The 18,908-nt window shown below is 38.9% G+C and overlaps 1 protein-coding gene across 1 annotated transcript in view; it reads left to right on the top strand.

The window, feature by feature from the left end:
• STXBP4 (syntaxin binding protein 4) overlaps positions 1–18,908 on the top strand; it is a 106,648-nt gene that overhangs the window by 31,409 nt on the left and 56,331 nt on the right. Inside the window, exons 9-10 of the mRNA XM_005872552.2 lie at positions 12,940–13,116; positions 18,413–18,529. Coding sequence (XP_005872614.1) covers positions 12,940–13,116; positions 18,413–18,529 — 294 coding nt within the window. The remainder of the gene's footprint in view (positions 1–12,939; positions 13,117–18,412; positions 18,530–18,908) is intronic.

Raw genomic sequence — 18,908 nt, 5'->3', positions numbered from 1 at the left:
ACCCTGCTTTTACCCTGCCCGCCCCACACAGGCTAATCAGATCCCAGTGGCCAGAAACATCCTTTTAAAACGGAAGTAGAACTCTCCAGGACTTTCCATCTCACTCAGAGTGAAAGCCAAAATCCTGCAAGTAAATGACAAGGCCTCCACGAGCCTCCTCGATCTGCCATCTTAGCCCCATCCCCACCCTCCTCTAATCGCTCACCACCCCTCCCCTTCTCTCCCTACTAATTCTCCAGCGCCTCTGACCTCACTGCACCATCACCCCACTAGCCCTCCAACTCTCACTGTGTATGGAGAAGTTTGTTGGCGTTACTGATTGCTCTCTTACGTATTATAAACTTGTTACGTTACTGCTAATGAAAGAGTTCCGATGCTTTAGTGAGAATAACTACCTCTCGATTTTTTTCAAGGATTAATATACTTTTTCACAATGAGCAAAAGAGTCTTTAAAAATTACAATTAGAGCCCTAGCCGGTTTGGCTCAGTGGATGGAGCGTCGGCCTGCAGACTGAAGGGTCCCGGGTTCGATTCCAGTCAAGGGCATGTACCTTGGTTGCGGGCACATCCCCAGTAGGGGGTGTGCAGGAGGCAGCTGATCAATGTTTCTCTCTCATCGATGTTTCTAACTCTCTATCCCTCTCACTTTTTCTCTGTAAAAAAATCACTAAAATATATTTTAAAAAAATTACAATTAGAGTGTGTATACCTCTTCTATTAAAAACCTTTAAAACTAGAAACTTGAGTTGTATGAGATTTGGCAAAATTTCTTTCCCAATTTTTGGTATCCCTTTGAAGATCTTGACATGAAGTAGTACGATACTAATTATGCCATCTATACTAATAAAAGGGTAATGTGCTAATTAGAACAGAGGTCTTCCGGATGACCTTCCGGACGTCCTTCCAGACAAAGCCACAGCGGCTGCTAAGGGCCCAGGCTCAGGCCAGCAGTGGCGGCAGCAGCAGCAGCGGGGTAATGGGGACGGTGACTGCAGCTTAGGCTGGGGGCCGAGGCAGAGGTGGTTAGGGGCGGGAGGCAAGTTAGGATCGATCAGGCTGGCAGGGGGGCAAGGTAGGGGCATGAGGCATGCAGGCAAAGGCAGATTAGGGGTGATCAGGCTGGCAGGCAGAGGCAGTTAGGGGCGATCAGGCAGGCAGGCAAAGGGGTTAGGGGCGATCAGACATAGGCCCAATCCCGCACAGGGATCGGGCCTAAACCGGCGGTCGGACATCCCCCAAGGGTTCCCAGATTGGAGAGGGTGCAGGCCAGGCTGAGGGACACCCCCCTCCCATGCATGAATTTTGTGCACTGGGCCTCTAGTATACTTATAAATCCTTTAAAGACATGGGTAACCTAATTATGAAAACATTACTAGGTTGATTTTTCAATTTATTTTACAGTGATGGTTACTAGTTCCTTCCAAAGGCAGAAGAGAACACAATTTGATAAATCTTTTGTTCACTCACTTGTGAACTTTTAATTGCACAATTTTGAGACACTGGCCTGATCCTAAGAACAGAATAATCTCTTTTGAAGGTACATTAGCTATTTTAAATTATTTTACCTTTATTTAGTGTAGTGACCCCCCCCCCAAAAAAAGCAATGAAGAACAAAAAGAGAGGGAGAAAGGGGGAATTGGAAAAAGGAAGGGAGAGAGAGGGAAGAAAGAAATATAACATGGAAGAACAAACTGGTAAGGAATGTTTTCCACTGAAGTATAAGGCACATTCCTTTTTTCACCCAGGCATGGCTATCAGAATACTTACTGACTGTTTTGTCAAAATTGGCTGCACTGTTCTCTGAAATCTAAGTATTTTTAATGAGTTCTTTGCCTTACAGAATAGCTCAACTTCACTGTTTAAAATCATAAGCACAATTTCCCATGAAGTTACACTTCTTGTTATTTTTTTCTTCAAGTTTTAACAGCTTTTAACAGGCATGGACCGTCTTCTAGCAACTTCCTTTGATCAACAACTTTCTAAAACCTGCTCTCACACTTAAGTTGTTTTTTTAAAGTTCCTTTCAGCATCGTGTTATGACCTAAGGCAGCAATGAATTGGTGAACAGAGTCCAAAGCCAAAATAGTTAGCTTGTCTGAACCAGTCTTTGCCCTGAAGAAACAGGGGAAATTGTTCATTTGGCAACTTCTCTAGATTCAAATAAGCCCAGTTGTATTTGGCCTCACCTGTGCTTAAAGTCCTGAGGCAGAAAGTTAAGGTCCAATCGGCATAGGATTCCCTGTGGATAGTTGAGGTTGAACATGAACTTAGTTATAGCTGGTGCAGCTGGCATGGGAGCTATCTTGGTTTATGGATTAAGTAACAAAGGCAACTGTAAGGACAGAATAAATGTACTGTTTCTAAAAAGAGCAATGATATGTGATTACTAAAGACATATTCATGATTTTACACTTTCAGAGATTGTGTTTCTTTGTGCATTTATTAAAGAAACACTAAAGTCTCTAATTTTCAGAATTGATATGAGTTCCCACATTTTCTTCTTTAGTGATCTGAACTTTTTGTAGTATTTCAGTTTAGTAAATAGCCTAGGATGTCAATCTCGTCTTTAGAGGGGGAAAAAAAAGAAAAAAACACACATATATTTTATTTGTCAGTCTTTTCTGTTCTAAAAGGTTACTATAGTAAAATGTTCCTGTGTTTCCATTGCAGAGGGCCACTGGGGACCTCATTGGATTTCCGTATTTTCTGCAGTTGGTTGGCTTCATTAGAACTGATGGTAGGGTTCTGGGTTCTGTATGATGAGCCACTATTTTCTGGCTGTTCAGGACCACATTCAGCATTCTGTAATCAATTGTTTCAAGTGTGCCTGTAGTAACTTATAAGGGAGATGAGTTTTTAAACTCACGTGTTTTTGTGCTATCTATCTCCTTCTGTGATTTCTTCTATTTTTTAAACTTTTTTAAAGGTTCATTGTTAGTTAGATTTAACATACATATCTAGCAAGAGAATTTAAGCAACATTTATTTAATGCTTATTTTGTATGGATGCACTGGGAAAGCTAGATATACTCTCTACAAGGAGTTCTCGACTAGTAAGAAAAAAAGAAAAATAGAGCAAAACCTTCATTTTCTACAAAGCATTTCAGACTAAGTGCCCGGTAGCTAGTGAGTCATCACAGGCACGATTATATCCCAAAGTAGACATTACTCCCTATAATTTTCCTTATTGAACTAAAAATAAACAAATACAAATCTCTAAACTTGCATTAGGCAGTTGCTAAGAGAGCACCTTTCAGGGCGTATTTTAAACATCTCTGTGTTAGAGCAATATATTAATTTGGCTGACAAACTAGTAAATTTTACCCAAGGAGGAAGTAGTGATAAGGCAGTTGATACTATAAAATTCTTATCTTGGCAGCTTACTATGTGAGAAACACTTTTGGTATTCTTACTTCAATATGGGACTCCTGACATTGTGTTACATGATTTATATTCACAAGCTATTTTAGAATTAAAAACAAGACTTCTCTAGTCCTACCTACCTAATTTATTTACATAAATAAATCACGCTTTTTGAAAATATTATACTTTGATTCGTCGTTATCCATGTTAGTTGCCAAAGATTGTGTGTGACCACGGTTTCAAATTAAATTGTGAATTCCCTCACAATTCTTCACTATTGACGGCAGTTGCTTTCCTGATATGATTGCTAGTGACGTCCTGCCAATCTTGGCCATATGCCTCTTATTTATCTTGAATCCTCTTACCTCTCCTGCTTTTTCTTCTTCCCTTCTCTTGTATTAACTAGTACCTGTCCCCCCACCCCCACATCATTTTATCAGATCTCTTTATTGCAGTTTCTATCAAATCTTTCATCAATATTTTCATCTATATGCAAATTGCCTTTGTAATTTTCTCAAAGTTTTTAAACAGAAGTGTTTTGTGTTATCAAATCTATCTTCTGTGATTTCTTTTTTCAAACTTTTCTTAAGGTTCATTCTTAGCTATAGTTCAGATACATTTTTAGCTAGTTTTTCTTCCATGTCTGTATCAACTTAGCCCATCTAAGAAATTACTTTATTGGGTGTATGGTATGAGATGAAGGTCAACACTTTACACTTCTTTTCCCCAAATAGTTTGTCGTCGCAACCACTTATTGTTTTGTGGTATCTCCATTATCATAGATTAAATTCTTACATAATTTAGGGTCTGTTTGGGGCGTCAGGTCTTGCCAGTTGTGTTGTCAATAAATATTTATTGGGTGAGTGAATGTTTTATCTAACTCTTCTTTGGCCATTACCAACTATTGTAGGTTTATATATGATTTAAATCCTTGAGCCTTGTCCCACCTTCCTGTTTTCTTTCTCCTTGCTGTTGGTGGTGGTTTTCAACATTTGCTTACCAGTTCCCACTGATTATTTTCTTCCAAATCCATTTAAGAATCTTCTTTATTATGTAGGTCTTATTATATCTAGATTCAAATTTAGAACTGTTGGTCAAGTTCCTTCAAAACAAAATCTGATAAAATTGTGATTTCAATTGGATTAAACCTCTATAGGTTAATATAGAAAGAATAATTTCTGTCTTGAAGTGAGGTCTGCCTTAAACCCCAAACTTCACATTAATTCTATAAATAGCCTTTGAGCTGTACCAGGCTTTTATGAACAGGGTTTAAATACTGATTATGAAAAGAAATTTCCAATACCATTAATAAACTAGAGGCCCAGTGCACGAATTCCTGCATGGGTGGGGTCCCTTGGCCTGGCGGCGATCAAGGCCTATGGCGGGGTGGGGCCACGGGAGGTTGGCTGTGGGAGTGCACTGACCACCAGGGAGCAGCTCCTGCATTGAGCGTCTGCCCCCTGGTGGTCAGTGAGCATCATAGTGACTGGTTGACCGGTCATTCCAGTCATTCAGTTGTAACCGTCGCTTAGGATTTTATATATATAGATGTCCCTTTTGGTACATTTTTTACCAGAATTAAAGAAGTCAGAAAATAGGTTTTTATTTTATGTCATCCTTCACTAAACTAGAAAATACATGAACAGGGTTAAATATATTGTCAAAGTAGGTTTTAACTAATTAATACTTATATTGTGAATAAGATCATGTGGTAAAATTTACCAGATAGATGCACTTGTGTGTCTGTCTTTGATTAGGGACGTCTGTTTATAAACCAAGATTGAAAATTGTTTCTTTGAATTTCTTTGATGTTCAGAAGCAGAACTCAATTTTGTGCCTTTTGGAGAATGAGGCAGCTGCAGGTGAAGAAGTTGACAGCTCTTGGGAAGGTTAATTAGAGCTAATTATAATTTGATTGACCTCCTTTTCCTCCAAAAAGCTTAACCAAATCTTCCTTTGCAAAGTGGGCACTTTACTTTTTCATACAAACTAAAGATAATCTTTGTTTCTTGGACTTGCAAATATCTATCATTTTTACACATAAATTAAGTGCCACCACATGAATTACTGAATCAGAAATGTGGGTGGGGTTGGAAAGGACCTTCAAGATTATATAATTCTTTGAGCATATACTCTATTAAATTATGATGGAAAAGTGTAAATTTTAGGGAAATATATACTGGTGTCCATAATTTTTAAATCTTTTAAATTTTTAATCTAAAGAGAAAACAAGAAATAAAATTGTTAAACACGATAAAGTGTAACTACCTGTTTTCAACTTTGGTATTTTTTCCCTTTCATTGGTTTGCCATAATCTCATTTGCTTGATAAATACTACAAAAGGATTTTTGTTGAATTTACATATATAAAAGGAATTTAGTGAAATAATTTGCTTTATTATTATGTGGTGTTATTCATAGCATGCTTTATGATTGTTATTACAATTATTTAAATGAAATACAGTTCTATTAATATTCCCATAAACCTTTTAGAGAGAACTTTCCTATGAAAGCTTTGTACCTAATAAAGTTCTCTAGGGCAGTTATTGTAGTCCATGAAAAACAAAATAGTCATTTTCATTGATGTCAACTCAGTTATATCTCATATTTATATTAAGTGGAGCGCCTGTTCATTTTATGTAGGGTTTTAACTCTCAGCCTGCATTCTAACTTGGGTAGGTAAGACACTTTCATTTTAGAAAATTAGGTAGTAAAATATTTATATTTTAATGACAGTTCAGGATAGCAGTAGAAGATACTAAGTAGTATGTGATTATTAATAGACCACAGATATTATAAAAGATAAAAGGAGGGGGAAATCATTGTAAGCTGAAGTGGTCTGGAAAGATTAGAGAAGGTAAAATGAAGTAGGTTTTGAAGGATAGGTGAGAATTGGATAAAGAAAAGGAGGAAAGTGTGTATACCTAGTGGAAAGAATAATGTGCTTGGAAGCATTGTGGAGGTAGGAGAGTTTAATCTGGGGAAATTGTAAGTTAGTGCATTTGGATGTACAAGTCATATAAGAGGGTTGAATATGCTAAGACTGCAGAGACTGGTTTGGAACAAGTAGTGGAGAACCTTGAAGTATGGAAATGGAGGAAGTATCTGTCATGTACCATTTTGTCATGTCCCATGTACTTAGGCTTGTTACCTGAGGTGGGATTGAGCAATATTTCAGGAGAATTGGTGCTTCAGAAGTGTGCAGAGTACAGTAGAGTGACGAGCACAGTAGACGGGGGGGATCACTTATATGATTTTCACAGTATCTACGTGTGAGCTGGTAAAGACATGAATCAGTAATGTGGAGGTAAGAATGGAAGTTAAGGGTTGGCTGCAAATATATCATAAATGAAGACTGCACAGTGCTTAGTAACTGGTTAGTGAGGAGGTGGAGTCATGGGCCTGATGTGTGCAGGGGAAAGGAGAAAGCACATTCCAAAGGCCTGTGTAAAGTTCTGTGGATTAAATTTCTCCCCCGGGTGTGTCCATGCTTAAGGGATGAGTTGCAGGTTCGTTTATGAATATCTCCAAATTACTTTGAGATCATCCATTGAGAAGACTCTGATACATATTTTACTAAAACCTATACGTAAGTTAAGGAAACTAGATATAACTTGCTTTAAAACCCTTTTCCTTCAACAGCCCTCTTCCTGTAGTAAACCCTAATCTTTTTCACAAGCTGTAATGGGACCTAGACCAAGAAAGGTTTTCCCGTGAGTGAATGTAGGAAGCTGATAAGAGAAGCAATCTTTTGAGCTTGGTAGTGTAAGTTACATTCCACTAAAACATATATCTCTTTGAAGTCTCCTTTTTCTCCTGTCAGCCATTGACATTTTGAAAGATTTACTGATTAGCTTAAAAATTACAGAACTTCTAAGGTTAGTGATGCAACCTGCTAGCCTAATTACAAGCGTGCAACTGCCATTAAGGCGCTTTCCTTTACATTAGCCAGCCGTCACAACTCATAACTAGAGAAGAAAAGACTTTACGTGATTGTTGCTGACATTAAAGAAGACGTGCGCATTATGTTTGCAAACAACGTCTCTAAATTTCAATATTACTAATTGAATGCCTCAGGAAAGTCCTTAATAAGTCATCTAGTCTAGCTCTCTAATCGCATCAATGATTATGTATATTTTTCAGAATCAGTAAAGAGGAACGGGGGCGGGGGGGGGACTGTTAACAAGAACCATTAGTTTCTTTAACCCTCTTGTGAGAGTTGTTTTGACCCTATAAAGTAATGTTGTTTCCTATGCTACAAATGAACAAACTAAGTCTTAGAGAATTACACCACCAGAATGTGAAAAAATTCCCAGACCTAAGATTCTGACCTAGGTATAGCTCATCTAATGCTCATGTTTTTTTATTCTATATCGTTTTTTATGCCTCGTGGGGAAGAAATGCTATATGGCGGGAAACACACTCCATATTATCTTCCTTCTGAGTTCCCACTGCCCTTTGTGTGAGTTTATAATGCCCTTTGTCTCCACACAATCACATAGCTAAGGTCAAAGAATGTGTAGCCTACAAAGATTTTCATTAGTGTGAAATATGTTTTCAAAGAAGAATTTGGGCTGATCTTCCCTGAAGATTCATTGTGAAATTGTGAGGTGGAAAACATCCTTATTTTATGATGGGACAGTATGAGTTGAAAGCATTTCCTCAGTGACACACACACACACACACACACACACATTAAGTCAGAGATTTGATTTCATAATTCAGTATGAAGTATATTTGCTCATACTCCTTACTATTAAAAAGAGTAATACTTATGCCGATTATGTTGAATTTTTTGATTTACTATTACATCTTACTTTCTCTTTTATTTTCTAACTTCCTAAACTGAACTACTTCTTACCTAATACAAAGTGACTCTGGGATCTGGCTACGGTGTTTACCCTGATGGGATTTCAGGCTCCTGGTGATGTATTGGGAAAATCCTGCCTCAATCGTTGCTGCTAGAGGAGGCTTTATAGTTAGTTAGTTATTAGAAGATCACCCAGGAGGAAAGGAAATAGATTGATGGGATTCTGTATTGCTCAGTACAGCACACTGCTGCTGTCTGTTCTTTACCGCTTCCTCTAAGAGTCATCATTTCCATGCACTAATCTTCTGAGCAGCCATTCAGTGGGAACTGGGCTAGAACTTTGCCAAGGGGTCACATCTACCAACCTGACAGTTATACCTTTAACAAAAGAACTAGCATGAATTTATTCAGCATCAAAACCTCTGCATCTTTTACCACCCAGCTGCATTTCACACCGTATTACCATCGCTGCGCTATAATGGCTCTATAAATTCATCCAGATTCTTCATTTAATTAACTAGCATTCTTTGAGCAAAAAGAAAAGTGCTGCTTTTTAAAAATTTATTTATTTTTAAATCTTTATTGTTGAAAGCGTTACATATGTCCCCCCCCCCCCATTGACCCCTTATAGCCCTCCCCGACCCCAGGCCTCCACCACTCTATTGTCTGAGTCCATGGGTTATGCATATATGCATTCAAGTTCTTGGTTGATCTCTTCCCACTCCCCACCCCCCGCCTTCCCTCTGAGATTCCACAGTCTGTTCTATGCTTCTGTCTCTGAATCTATTTTGTTCAACAGTTTATTTTGTTCATAATTTCCACATCTGAGTGAGGTCATGTGATACTTGTCTTTCTCTGTCTGGCTCGTTTCGCTTAGCATACAGTGCTGTTTTATAAAGGAATAAAAGCTGCATGAAGTGAATGTGGAGCCAGATCATCAAATTACTTACTCTTCACTGCAGCTTTGGAGAATGCTGTCCTCCTCTTTCTCTTCAGTGAAATATATATTTTTCTAGCTTGATTGAATGGAAAATGAGGGACGATATAACCACCTCAAAGGTTTCTGAGTAGATTGTAATGGCCACATCCTAAGTTCATGTAGAACTGGGCACTGATGATGCTGTCATCTGCAAGTGATTTTTGGAGAGGTAGCGTGGCATAGTAGCTGAGAGCATGAACTTTGTAACTAGACTGCCTGGGTTCAGATCCTGGTTCAGCCACTTACTAGGTTTGTGATTCTGAGCAAGTCACTTAACTTTTCTGTGCTTCAATTTCCCTCACACAGCAGCATGCAGATTAACTGAGTTGATCCTTGTGAAACGTAGAGTAGTGCTAGCCATTGCCCTCAGCTATTACCGCCTGTGTGCACGGCACAGTGTGACGTGAAGTTAACTGAGCTGTGACACTGGTGACTCCTGATCACCTGGGCTGAACTAACTAGATGTGACCGACATAGCTAGGTAAACATCCTTTTCTTTCCCCAGACGTTTCTTTTTAAAAGTACTCTTTTATTATAAGACAATTACTTTACAAAATAAGAAAATAAAGTTCTGTGAGTCAAGAGTATGGTAGGCGGTATGTTGGCCACATCTCTCCATCCTGCACCCTGCTGCCATCTTTAGCTTCCAGAGCACTGTGTTCTCGTCTCACTTTCTGCTCAGAAGGTGTCAAGACTTCCCCAGATAGAAGTTCTTTGGAGAGCGCCAAGATGGCGGCTGAGTAGGTGGGTGTTACACTCACCTCCTCCCAGGACCAAACCAGAATTACAGCTAAAATATCGAGCAATCAACCTGAATAACCAACTGAAGATGAGCTGGAGAGATCTTCTAACCAAGGATTTATAGGAACCACATCGAGACTGGTAGGAAAAGGGCTGGCCCCCCTCCCACTGGTGGCAGCTGAAATTCCAGAGGGATATTGCATCTGCAGAGGCTCCCCCTGAGGGGCGTGGAGTCTCAATCCCAAGCCAGGCTCCCTAGCCCAGAGCACTAGAGCCAGGAAAAGGCACTCACAAAACATCTGGCTGTGAAAATCAGAGATTCTGTCTACCAGGGAGAGACAGGAGTCTAAGAAACACAGGCGCCCTCTTAAAGGGCCAGTGAGGGTAGAGTAGACTAGAGTTGTGTGAAGAGAGACTGGGGCTTGTGACTCTGGGGAGAGAGCTGAAGGAGCAGCCACCATGTTCCCTGAGCCCAGCTCCTCTCCCACACTGCAGATGCCATCTTTCTTGGGTGGAGCATTCCCCTCTCTGCAGCATCAGCCTGGTGGAAAGCAGTAGCCCCACCCACTGGACTCCCTGCGGAACTTGCACCTTGCTGAGGAGTCAGCTGCCTGGGCCAGGGTACAGAGATCTGGCAGACTCCGGGGGGGTGGGTGTCAGTGTCTGAGTTTTGTGCATCATAGGGGTACCAGAAGGAGAAGAGAGAGAGCAAGGGATGGAGAACCTATTTGAAGAAATAATGACTGAAAACTTCCCTAATCTGGTGAAGGAAAAAAACATGCAAGTTCAGCAAGTGTAGAGTCAAATCATGATGAACCCAAAGAGGCTCACACTGAGACACATCATAATTAAAATTCCAAAGGTTAAAGACAAAGACAGAGTCTTAAAAGCAGCAAGAGAAAAACAAATGCTTATCTACAAGGGAGCTCCCATAATACTGTCAGATGATTTCTCAACAGAAACACTACAGACCAGAAGGAAATGGCATGAAGTATTTAAGGTGATGAAAAGGAGCTATAATCAAAACTACTTGACCCAGCAAGGCTATCATTTAAAATTGAAGGAGAAATAAAGAGCTTCCCAGACAAGAAAAGGCTAAATGAGTTTGTTAACCACCAAACCAGCATTATAGGAAACCAGAGGCCCAATGCATAAAATACGTGCAAGAGTAGACCTTCCTTCCTCCAGCTGCCGGCACTGGCTTCCCTCTGGCACCCAAGACCCGGGCTTCCCTCCAACACCCGGGACCTGGGCTTCCCTCTGGCCACCAGCAGGCACCTGGGACCCGGGTTTCCCTCGCAGCCCCGGCTTTGTATGGTCTAATTAGCATATTACGCTTTTATTATTATAGATGTTAAAGCACCTTCTTTTAGAAGAAGAAGAAAAACAAAAACAGAGGAGCATAGTTAAAAGAATAAAATGGCAATAAATACATACCTATCCATAATCACTTTAAATGTAAATGAATTAAATGCTCCAATCAGAAGAAGAAAATAAGACCCATATATATGCTGTCTACAAGAGACCCACCTCAGATCAAAAGATGAACAGACTGAAAGTAAAGGGATGTGAAAAGGTATTTCATGCAAGGCATGATCCAATCTCCGGGCCTTTGTACAAACTGTTCCCTCTGCCCAGAAAGCTCCCCCTTGGGAAATCTTCATGGCTCCATTCTTCCTGCAGATCTCTCATCAGATGTCTTCTCAATGAGATCTTCACTGGTAATCTCTATTTACTATCTCCCCAAACTCGAGTGTAAATTCTGAGGGGCAGAAGAGAGGATTGTCTATTTTATTCAGTGCTCTATCCTCAGTACCTAAAACAGAACTTGACTTGAAGTAAGTACTTAATAGTTTTGAATGTATGAATGAAAATTTGATCCTTAAAAACATATCCATATTCCCAACCCTCCCCTCACTTCAGTCGTATTTAGACTCAAACAAAATCAGCATCCTGTAATATAATAGCTCCAAGAACATTAAAGTAGCCATGGCAATTGGAGCAGAAAAAATTCCATTGCAGAGGAAAGAGATTTCTGCGTCAAGTAAAGAAAAAGAAATGGTTTACAGTATAGGACCCGCCATGTTAAATTAGAATGGTGTCCTGGGGCGGACTGTCGTGGACCCAGCACCAAGGCATATTTTGAGAGAGCAAGTGGTTGGCCACCCCATCCTCTTCCTAGGTGGAGAATGGCGCGAATCCATAGTGTTGTTTGTTTTTGCTTTTAGTTTTTATCATCCAGTGGCAGAGTAAAATGGTGAACCGAGCATTAGGTTGGAGTCAGGCAGACGGGGTTTAAATTCTGGCTTTCCTCTGTGTCCTTGAATTATATAACTTCCTTGAGCCTCTGATTGATTATGTATAAAATGATTTTTTAAATAAGTTCTTTCTCCCAGTAGTGTTATAAAAGTCAAGTGAGAGAAGACCCATGAATCACCAGAGACATAACATGTTTAATAAATGTCTTGTGAGCATTGCATCCTATCAAAATAACTATATATTTTGCTACTGAATTCTACCTTTTGGCTTAAATCGAAAAAAGAAATGTAGCTGTTAGACTAGGAGTAGGCTTTGGCTCCTGGGGCATGAACCCCAATAAGCCCCACACACTATAAACCTCTCAGCAGTATCTGATGAACCTCCAAGGACCTTCCCAGAATGAGCCTCACCACCGACTGGAGTTTTCTGGAAGCTTACTCTTGTTACCTTTTGAACCAGTTCTTAGTCTCCTACTTGTCATTTTCAGTTCTCCTCTGCTTTCCTTACTTTCAAAACGTTATGCTACTATGCTACGTGTGCGAGGTTGGGGATCCCATACTGAAAATCATCTCAGAAGCCAACAAAGGAAAAGCAAGATCAGGCAGCTACTCTGCATCATAAAATAGCATGAATATTAATTTTCAAATTGAGATGCGGGGACCATGTGCATATTAAGTTTTAGAATTATAACTTCCAGAGAGAGGAAATATTTTGTTTTAAACCACTGAACTAATTTTGCATGTGTGTGTGTTATTTTTTTTTCAATGACATCCATGTTGAAACCCTTAGGAAGCCAAAGCGGTCATTGAAGAAACCAGAGCCCTGCGCAGTCGGATTCACCTGGCCGAAGCCGCACAGAGGCAGGCGCGCAGCATGGAAACAGACTACGAAGAAGTGATCCGGCTGCTGGAGGCCGAGATCACGGAGCTGAAGGCTCAGCTTGCTGATTATTCTGACCAAAATAAAGTAAGCAAAGCAGTCCCCTCTTCTGGTTACCATGGTTCCCTTGCCGTAGTCATGTATCCTGTTTTCATTTTCTTTTCGTCTGCACTTCTAAACTAGGTCAGTGTTTGTCTTCTGTTATTCAGCCACGGGGTGATGTGTCGTGATGGGGCAGTGTGAATGTTGTCAGCCTGCCCTTATTCAGATAGCTTCCTTTGTTCGGGTCGTTGGTCAACATTGTACATGCAGCTCAGGCATTAAATCCTGGAATTATTGAACATTTAATTGATTATATTGTTTTTATTCTTTTGTTTCAAAACTTGCTAATTTGTCTTGTGGGGATGGGAGGAGAGGGTCTAGTGGTGGGTTTTGTTTTTTTGATTAAGGAACCGGAGGAAGTGTGAAAGTTAAGCAATTTTGCCTAAGGCCCAAGATAGTTAATAGAAAAAACTGCGTTTGAATTTAGTAACCACTTTCCTGAATTTAGTGTTAACCATTTTCTTGATAATTTTACAGCCTATGTATGTATATATCCCTTAAAATTGCTGTTGAGTTTTGTCTGTTTATCAATTTTACATAAATAGGAAATGCATTGTATTTGTTATTCTGCCTTGCTTTTTTCACTCAACATGTTTTTGCGATTCATCTGTTTAAAGATTATAGCAAGTTTGTCTTTTCATTGCTTTGCTTGTACACCATTGAATGGATACACAACAGTGTATTTATCCATTCTGTATTTGATGTACTGCCCAATTGTTTCTGTTTTCTCCTATTATGAATAATGTTACCAAAAACATTCTTGTGTAGATATAGATACATATATAGATATATAGATATGGATATAGATATAGATATCCTGCTCTTCATGTGTAACAGTTTCTCTTCCGTGCATAGCAGAATGGCTAGGTTGAATGATGAGTGTACAATCAACTTTACTAGGTGATGCCCAATTGTGTTTAAAAGCGTTTGAACCAGTTTTTACTCCCACCGGAATTACTGTTTACTCCACATCCCTGCTGACACTTTGTTTTCCTTTGCTTTTAATTTTTATCCGTCTGTCAGGTGTGATAATTAATCATAGTGGGTTAATTTGCATTTCCCTGGTTACTAATGACTTTAAGCTACTGATGTATGTGCTGGGATCAACTGGCACTGGCTCAGGAGAGCTGATTGTGTACATCTCTTCTCAACTCCATGGTTAGTGACATCAGGTTGGTGGCTTGAACACAGCCATGTTGGAGTTGTTTATACCTCCAAATGCTATAACCCAGGGCTTTGCCCACAGCCCTAGATAGCCAGTGGAGCATATGCATATGTATTTATTAGGCTTTTGTGTTCTTATGTGAAATGGCTCTTCATATCTTCTAGCCATTTTTCCACTTAATTGTCTTTTTCATATTGACATGTAATGATATGTTCTGATCACTAGACCTATGATGTATTATCCTATACTAGAGGCCCAGTGCACGAAAATTCATGCACTTGGGGGCGGGGGTCCCTCAGCCCTGCCTGCACCCTCTCGCAGTCTGGGAGCCCTTGGGGGATGTCCGACTGCCGGCTTAGGCCCGCTCCCCCAAGGGCTCCCAGACTGCAAGAGGCACAGGCTAGGCTGAGGGACCCTCTCTCTCCTCTTCCCCTACCCCCCCAGTGCACAAATGTCGTGCACTGGGCCTCCAATATTTTATAAAATCTTCTGGATTTATGGTTGCTTTTATACCCTTTGGTGAATGAACAGGTGTTCTTAATTTTCATGTAATTAAATTTACCAGTCTTCCCTTCATGTGTCTTTTTAGATGTCCTTCCACTCCCAAAGATATAAAGATCTTTCTTTATATTTGCCTCTAAAAGTTTTGAAGTTTGACCCTTCTGTCTTTGGTTTTATGGCATTGTAAGAGGTTGGGATCCATTTTATTCTTTCCTCTAAATGAATAACCAACTATGCCAGCACCATTTACTCAAAAGCCTCTTCTTTCCTAATTGACCTACAACATCAGCTCTGTCATATATAAAGATTTTGCGTGTGTGGATCTTTTGGAGGGTTCTCTATTCTCTTTTATTGGTCTTTTTCTATATTCCTGTGCAAATAATACACTGTGTTTATTACTAGATCTTTTACAGTAAATCTTGATATCTACTCACCCTTCCTAGTTTTTTTTTTTTGTGTGTGTGTTGGCTACATGACCCTTTGATCTTTTATGTGTAGGCCAAATTTATAAATGCTACCAAAAATAATTAGCCTTTTTACTGAAAATGCATTAAGTATGTAGAGTAATTTGGGAATAATGTACATAGTTATGACTGAGTCACAGAAAGGTTAATTGCATTGTGGCCAGAGAATCTAGCCTGAAGAATAACAACACAAAGTGTTGATGGTTGTCTTAGGACTTACTATATGGGCAGTGTTTACAAATGTTCAAAGAAAGCTTGAAAAACATTCTGCAGTTGTTTGATGTGGTTGTTTTATTTTTAACCAGTAGATCAGAGTCATTAATTGTGGGGTTCAGTTGTCCTCTAGTCATATTCATTTTTCAGGGAAGTGTGTGAAAATCACACACACAGGAGCTTGTGATTAATGTTCTCTGTATATTTTGATGTAATGCTTTTAGTTACATACAAGGTTGAAATTATGTTACCATCTTTTTATGAAAATGTTGTGATTCTTTAATCTAGTAATCTTCTCTTCCCCTTAGTGCTTGTTTTTGATTGATGTTAAAATAGTTACATTGACTTTCTTTTGATTAGTGTTTACCTATGTATTTTTTCCATCCTTTTACTTTCAACTTATCAATGTCCCTGTATTTTAATTGTGTCTATGGTAAATAACATGTAGCTGAATCCCTCCCCCACGTTTTAATAATTTTTTACCTTTAATTGGAAATATTGTTTCAATTACACTCTTTCATTTGCTAATGCACTTGGCTTCATTTCCATCCTCTTAATTTGTGCATTTTAATTGTCTCGTGTTCTCTTCTTGTTTTTCATTTGTAGTCTTCTTATCCCCCTCCCCTTTCCCTCTCTCTTTCCTTCTTCCTCCTCCCTTTTTTTTTTTGAATTGGTTCAGATTTCTCCTGTGTTCTCCAACTCCTATTCCATGTTTCCATCTGCTGGTTCACAAGATATATACTCTTTTTCTAATTTTTAATGATTAGTTAAGAAATTTTAACATTCTATTTTAACTTAAATTATATAAAACTAATCACTAGCTTTCCCCTTCTTCTAAAAGTACTTTAGAACAAATTCAATCACCTCTTCCTACTTCATTTCTATTTTTGTCACTATTTTAGTTCTTTTTTCACTTTTAACACCATAACTTAAACATGACTGCAATGTATTTTGTGCAGTCAACCTTTGTTTAGGTAGACCGCCATGCTTACCATTTTCTATGTGCAACAGTCTTTCTTTCTTCTCAGACCTTCTTGCTAGAATTATTTTCTTTCTTTCTGAAGTGCAGCTTTTAGAAATTTGTCCAGTGAGGATCTATTGGTAATAAACTCTCTCCATTTTTGTTTGCCTGGAAACATCTTTATTGAACTCTGTTCTTGAAATACATTTTTGTTACATTTAGAATTGTGTTGCATTTAGCACTTACTTTTTTCAGTGTTTTTACTCCATGGTTACAGTAATCATTAACCAGTCATTTGTTTGAAATCTATTGTTTCTTTGTAGATGATTTTAAGATCTCTTTATTGTCAGTGTTCAGCAGTTTGACTTTGAAGAGTCATGTGTTGACTTAATTATTTAGATTCATTGAGCTTCCTGAAGAAAAATGCCCTTTGCCATTTTTTTTAAACCATAAAGTGTTATCCTCAGCTATTTTTCTTTCATTCTTTTTGGTCTTCCTTATGTAATTCAGATTGGATGTATGCAAGATCTTCTTTTCTCCTTACCTCTTTCTTTTATGTTTTTTATTTTTATCTTTCTGCTTCAATATAAGGACCTTCTTTACCTCTGTCTTCCAGCTAACCCATTCTCTTCTCAACTGTGTCTAATTGGATAGTAAGCCCATAAATTGAGCTTCTAATTTAATTATGATTACATTTTTATTTTTTAAGATTGATTTTTTTATATCATTGAATCTATTTTGATAGTTTCTTAATCCTTTATTTTGCTTTTAATTTCTTCTTAATTTTTAAAACATAATAAGTATTACTTTACATTCTATATCTGATCACTCCAGTGTCTGTGGTCTTTATAGGTCTTACCTTGTAATTTGTTTTCTTCAATGAACTTTTCATTTATGGTAGCTTATTTCTGAGGTCAGGTTCTTTTGGATACAATGTATGTGAGAATTACTTAAGATTTCAGTGTAGAAAATACCCCTGCAGAGAAGTTTTGTGTTTTCTTCTACCAGCTTGGGACCAATTTAAACTAAATTTTCAGCTTATGAATTTACAGATTACACACGCAGTATAAATTCTGACCTTAAGCCTGCTTGTGGTTAGCACTTATTCAGGGGATACGTTTAAAAATCTGCTCCCCAGAGCCAAAGTCAAAACTCTCTTCACCTTGAGTTTGTTTCTTCCTAGTTCACCCATTAGAGTTCTCCCAGCTGCCATATGTGCCTGATGAAACCCCAAGCTGTAGGCTGCCAGAGCTCAGCAGGTGCCCTCCGAGCACATTACGCTGCAGTCACTCTTACTCCAGCGTTCACTCAGCACTGCTGCTGCTTGTCCGCATGGAACGCCTGCCCTGCCCACAGAATCCCTTACCTCCCTGCCAGCTGAGCTTCATATTGGATTGTGTAATATTAAACATAGGCGTGTATCTTCAGGATTTTTAGTTTTGCCACACTGGTAGGGTTTTCTGTCAGCATCTGGTAAGCCATGTTGCAAAACAAAACAAAACAACACTGTAAACTAATTTAAATGTAATTCATTATAGGAAGTAATAAAGTTATATGAAGCTTATCTCATCAAATTTGCAGCACCCGTGTGCAGTTTAACTGTTAAATGGGCCATTGTTTTTAAGTGCTGCCCCAAATCAGCAGGCCTACATAATAAAGAGAAAATAAATGATATGGCAATGTCGGGTGCTAGTCCACACAAGCTAAGGGAACACTGTAAACTAATTTAAATGTAATTCATTATAGGAAGTAATAAAGTTATATGAAGCTTATCTCATCAAATTTGCAGCACCCGTGTGCAGTTTAACTGTTAAATGGGCCATTGTTTTTAAGTGCTGCCCCAAATCAGCAGGCCTACATAATAAAGAGAAAATAAATGATACGGCAGTGTCGGGTGCTAGTCCACACAAGCTAAGGCGCCTCTCCTGTGGAATGGAAGAAGGGCGTAAGACGACCTTTTCTGCTCTCTCCACCCAGGGAAGTGTTCAGGAGTTAAGAAAGAGAATCACGGTGCTTGACTGCCAATTGCGAAAATCGGAAGTGGCTCGAAAAACTTTCGAGGCATCCACTGAAAAGCTGCTTCATTTTGTAGAGGTAAATTTTCCTATTACGTTACTTTGTGTCCATTTTTAAGAAATGGATAGGCAGCTAAGCTATATAGATAAATATCAGTGTTCAGTGGCTTGGTGAAACAGTCTCTGTGGTCAAAACAGCAATACTAACTTAGAGTCAAATTTAAATTGCCTAGATAATGAAAAGACCAGCTAACATACAGGTTGTTAAGAGACATTATTAAGACAGGGTAACATGATCCCAAATGCATTCTGTGTGTTAATGAAACTTTCCTAAGAAAACTCTTGATATCCTATAAACATTATTTGATAAATATTTACTAGTTATAAAGAAATGTTTGATGGTTGTGTTTCTGAGTAGAATTACGTGTTATTATAATTGATCCCCTCCACCACCACCA

This window comes from Myotis brandtii, unplaced genomic scaffold, assembly GCF_000412655.1.
Source record: "Myotis brandtii unplaced genomic scaffold, ASM41265v1 scaffold383, whole genome shotgun sequence".
In the NCBI taxonomy this organism is placed as follows: Eukaryota; Metazoa; Chordata; class Mammalia; order Chiroptera; family Vespertilionidae; genus Myotis; species Myotis brandtii.
Note: the sequence above shows the minus strand (reverse complement) of the source record. Positions and strands in the feature narration are given on the sequence as shown.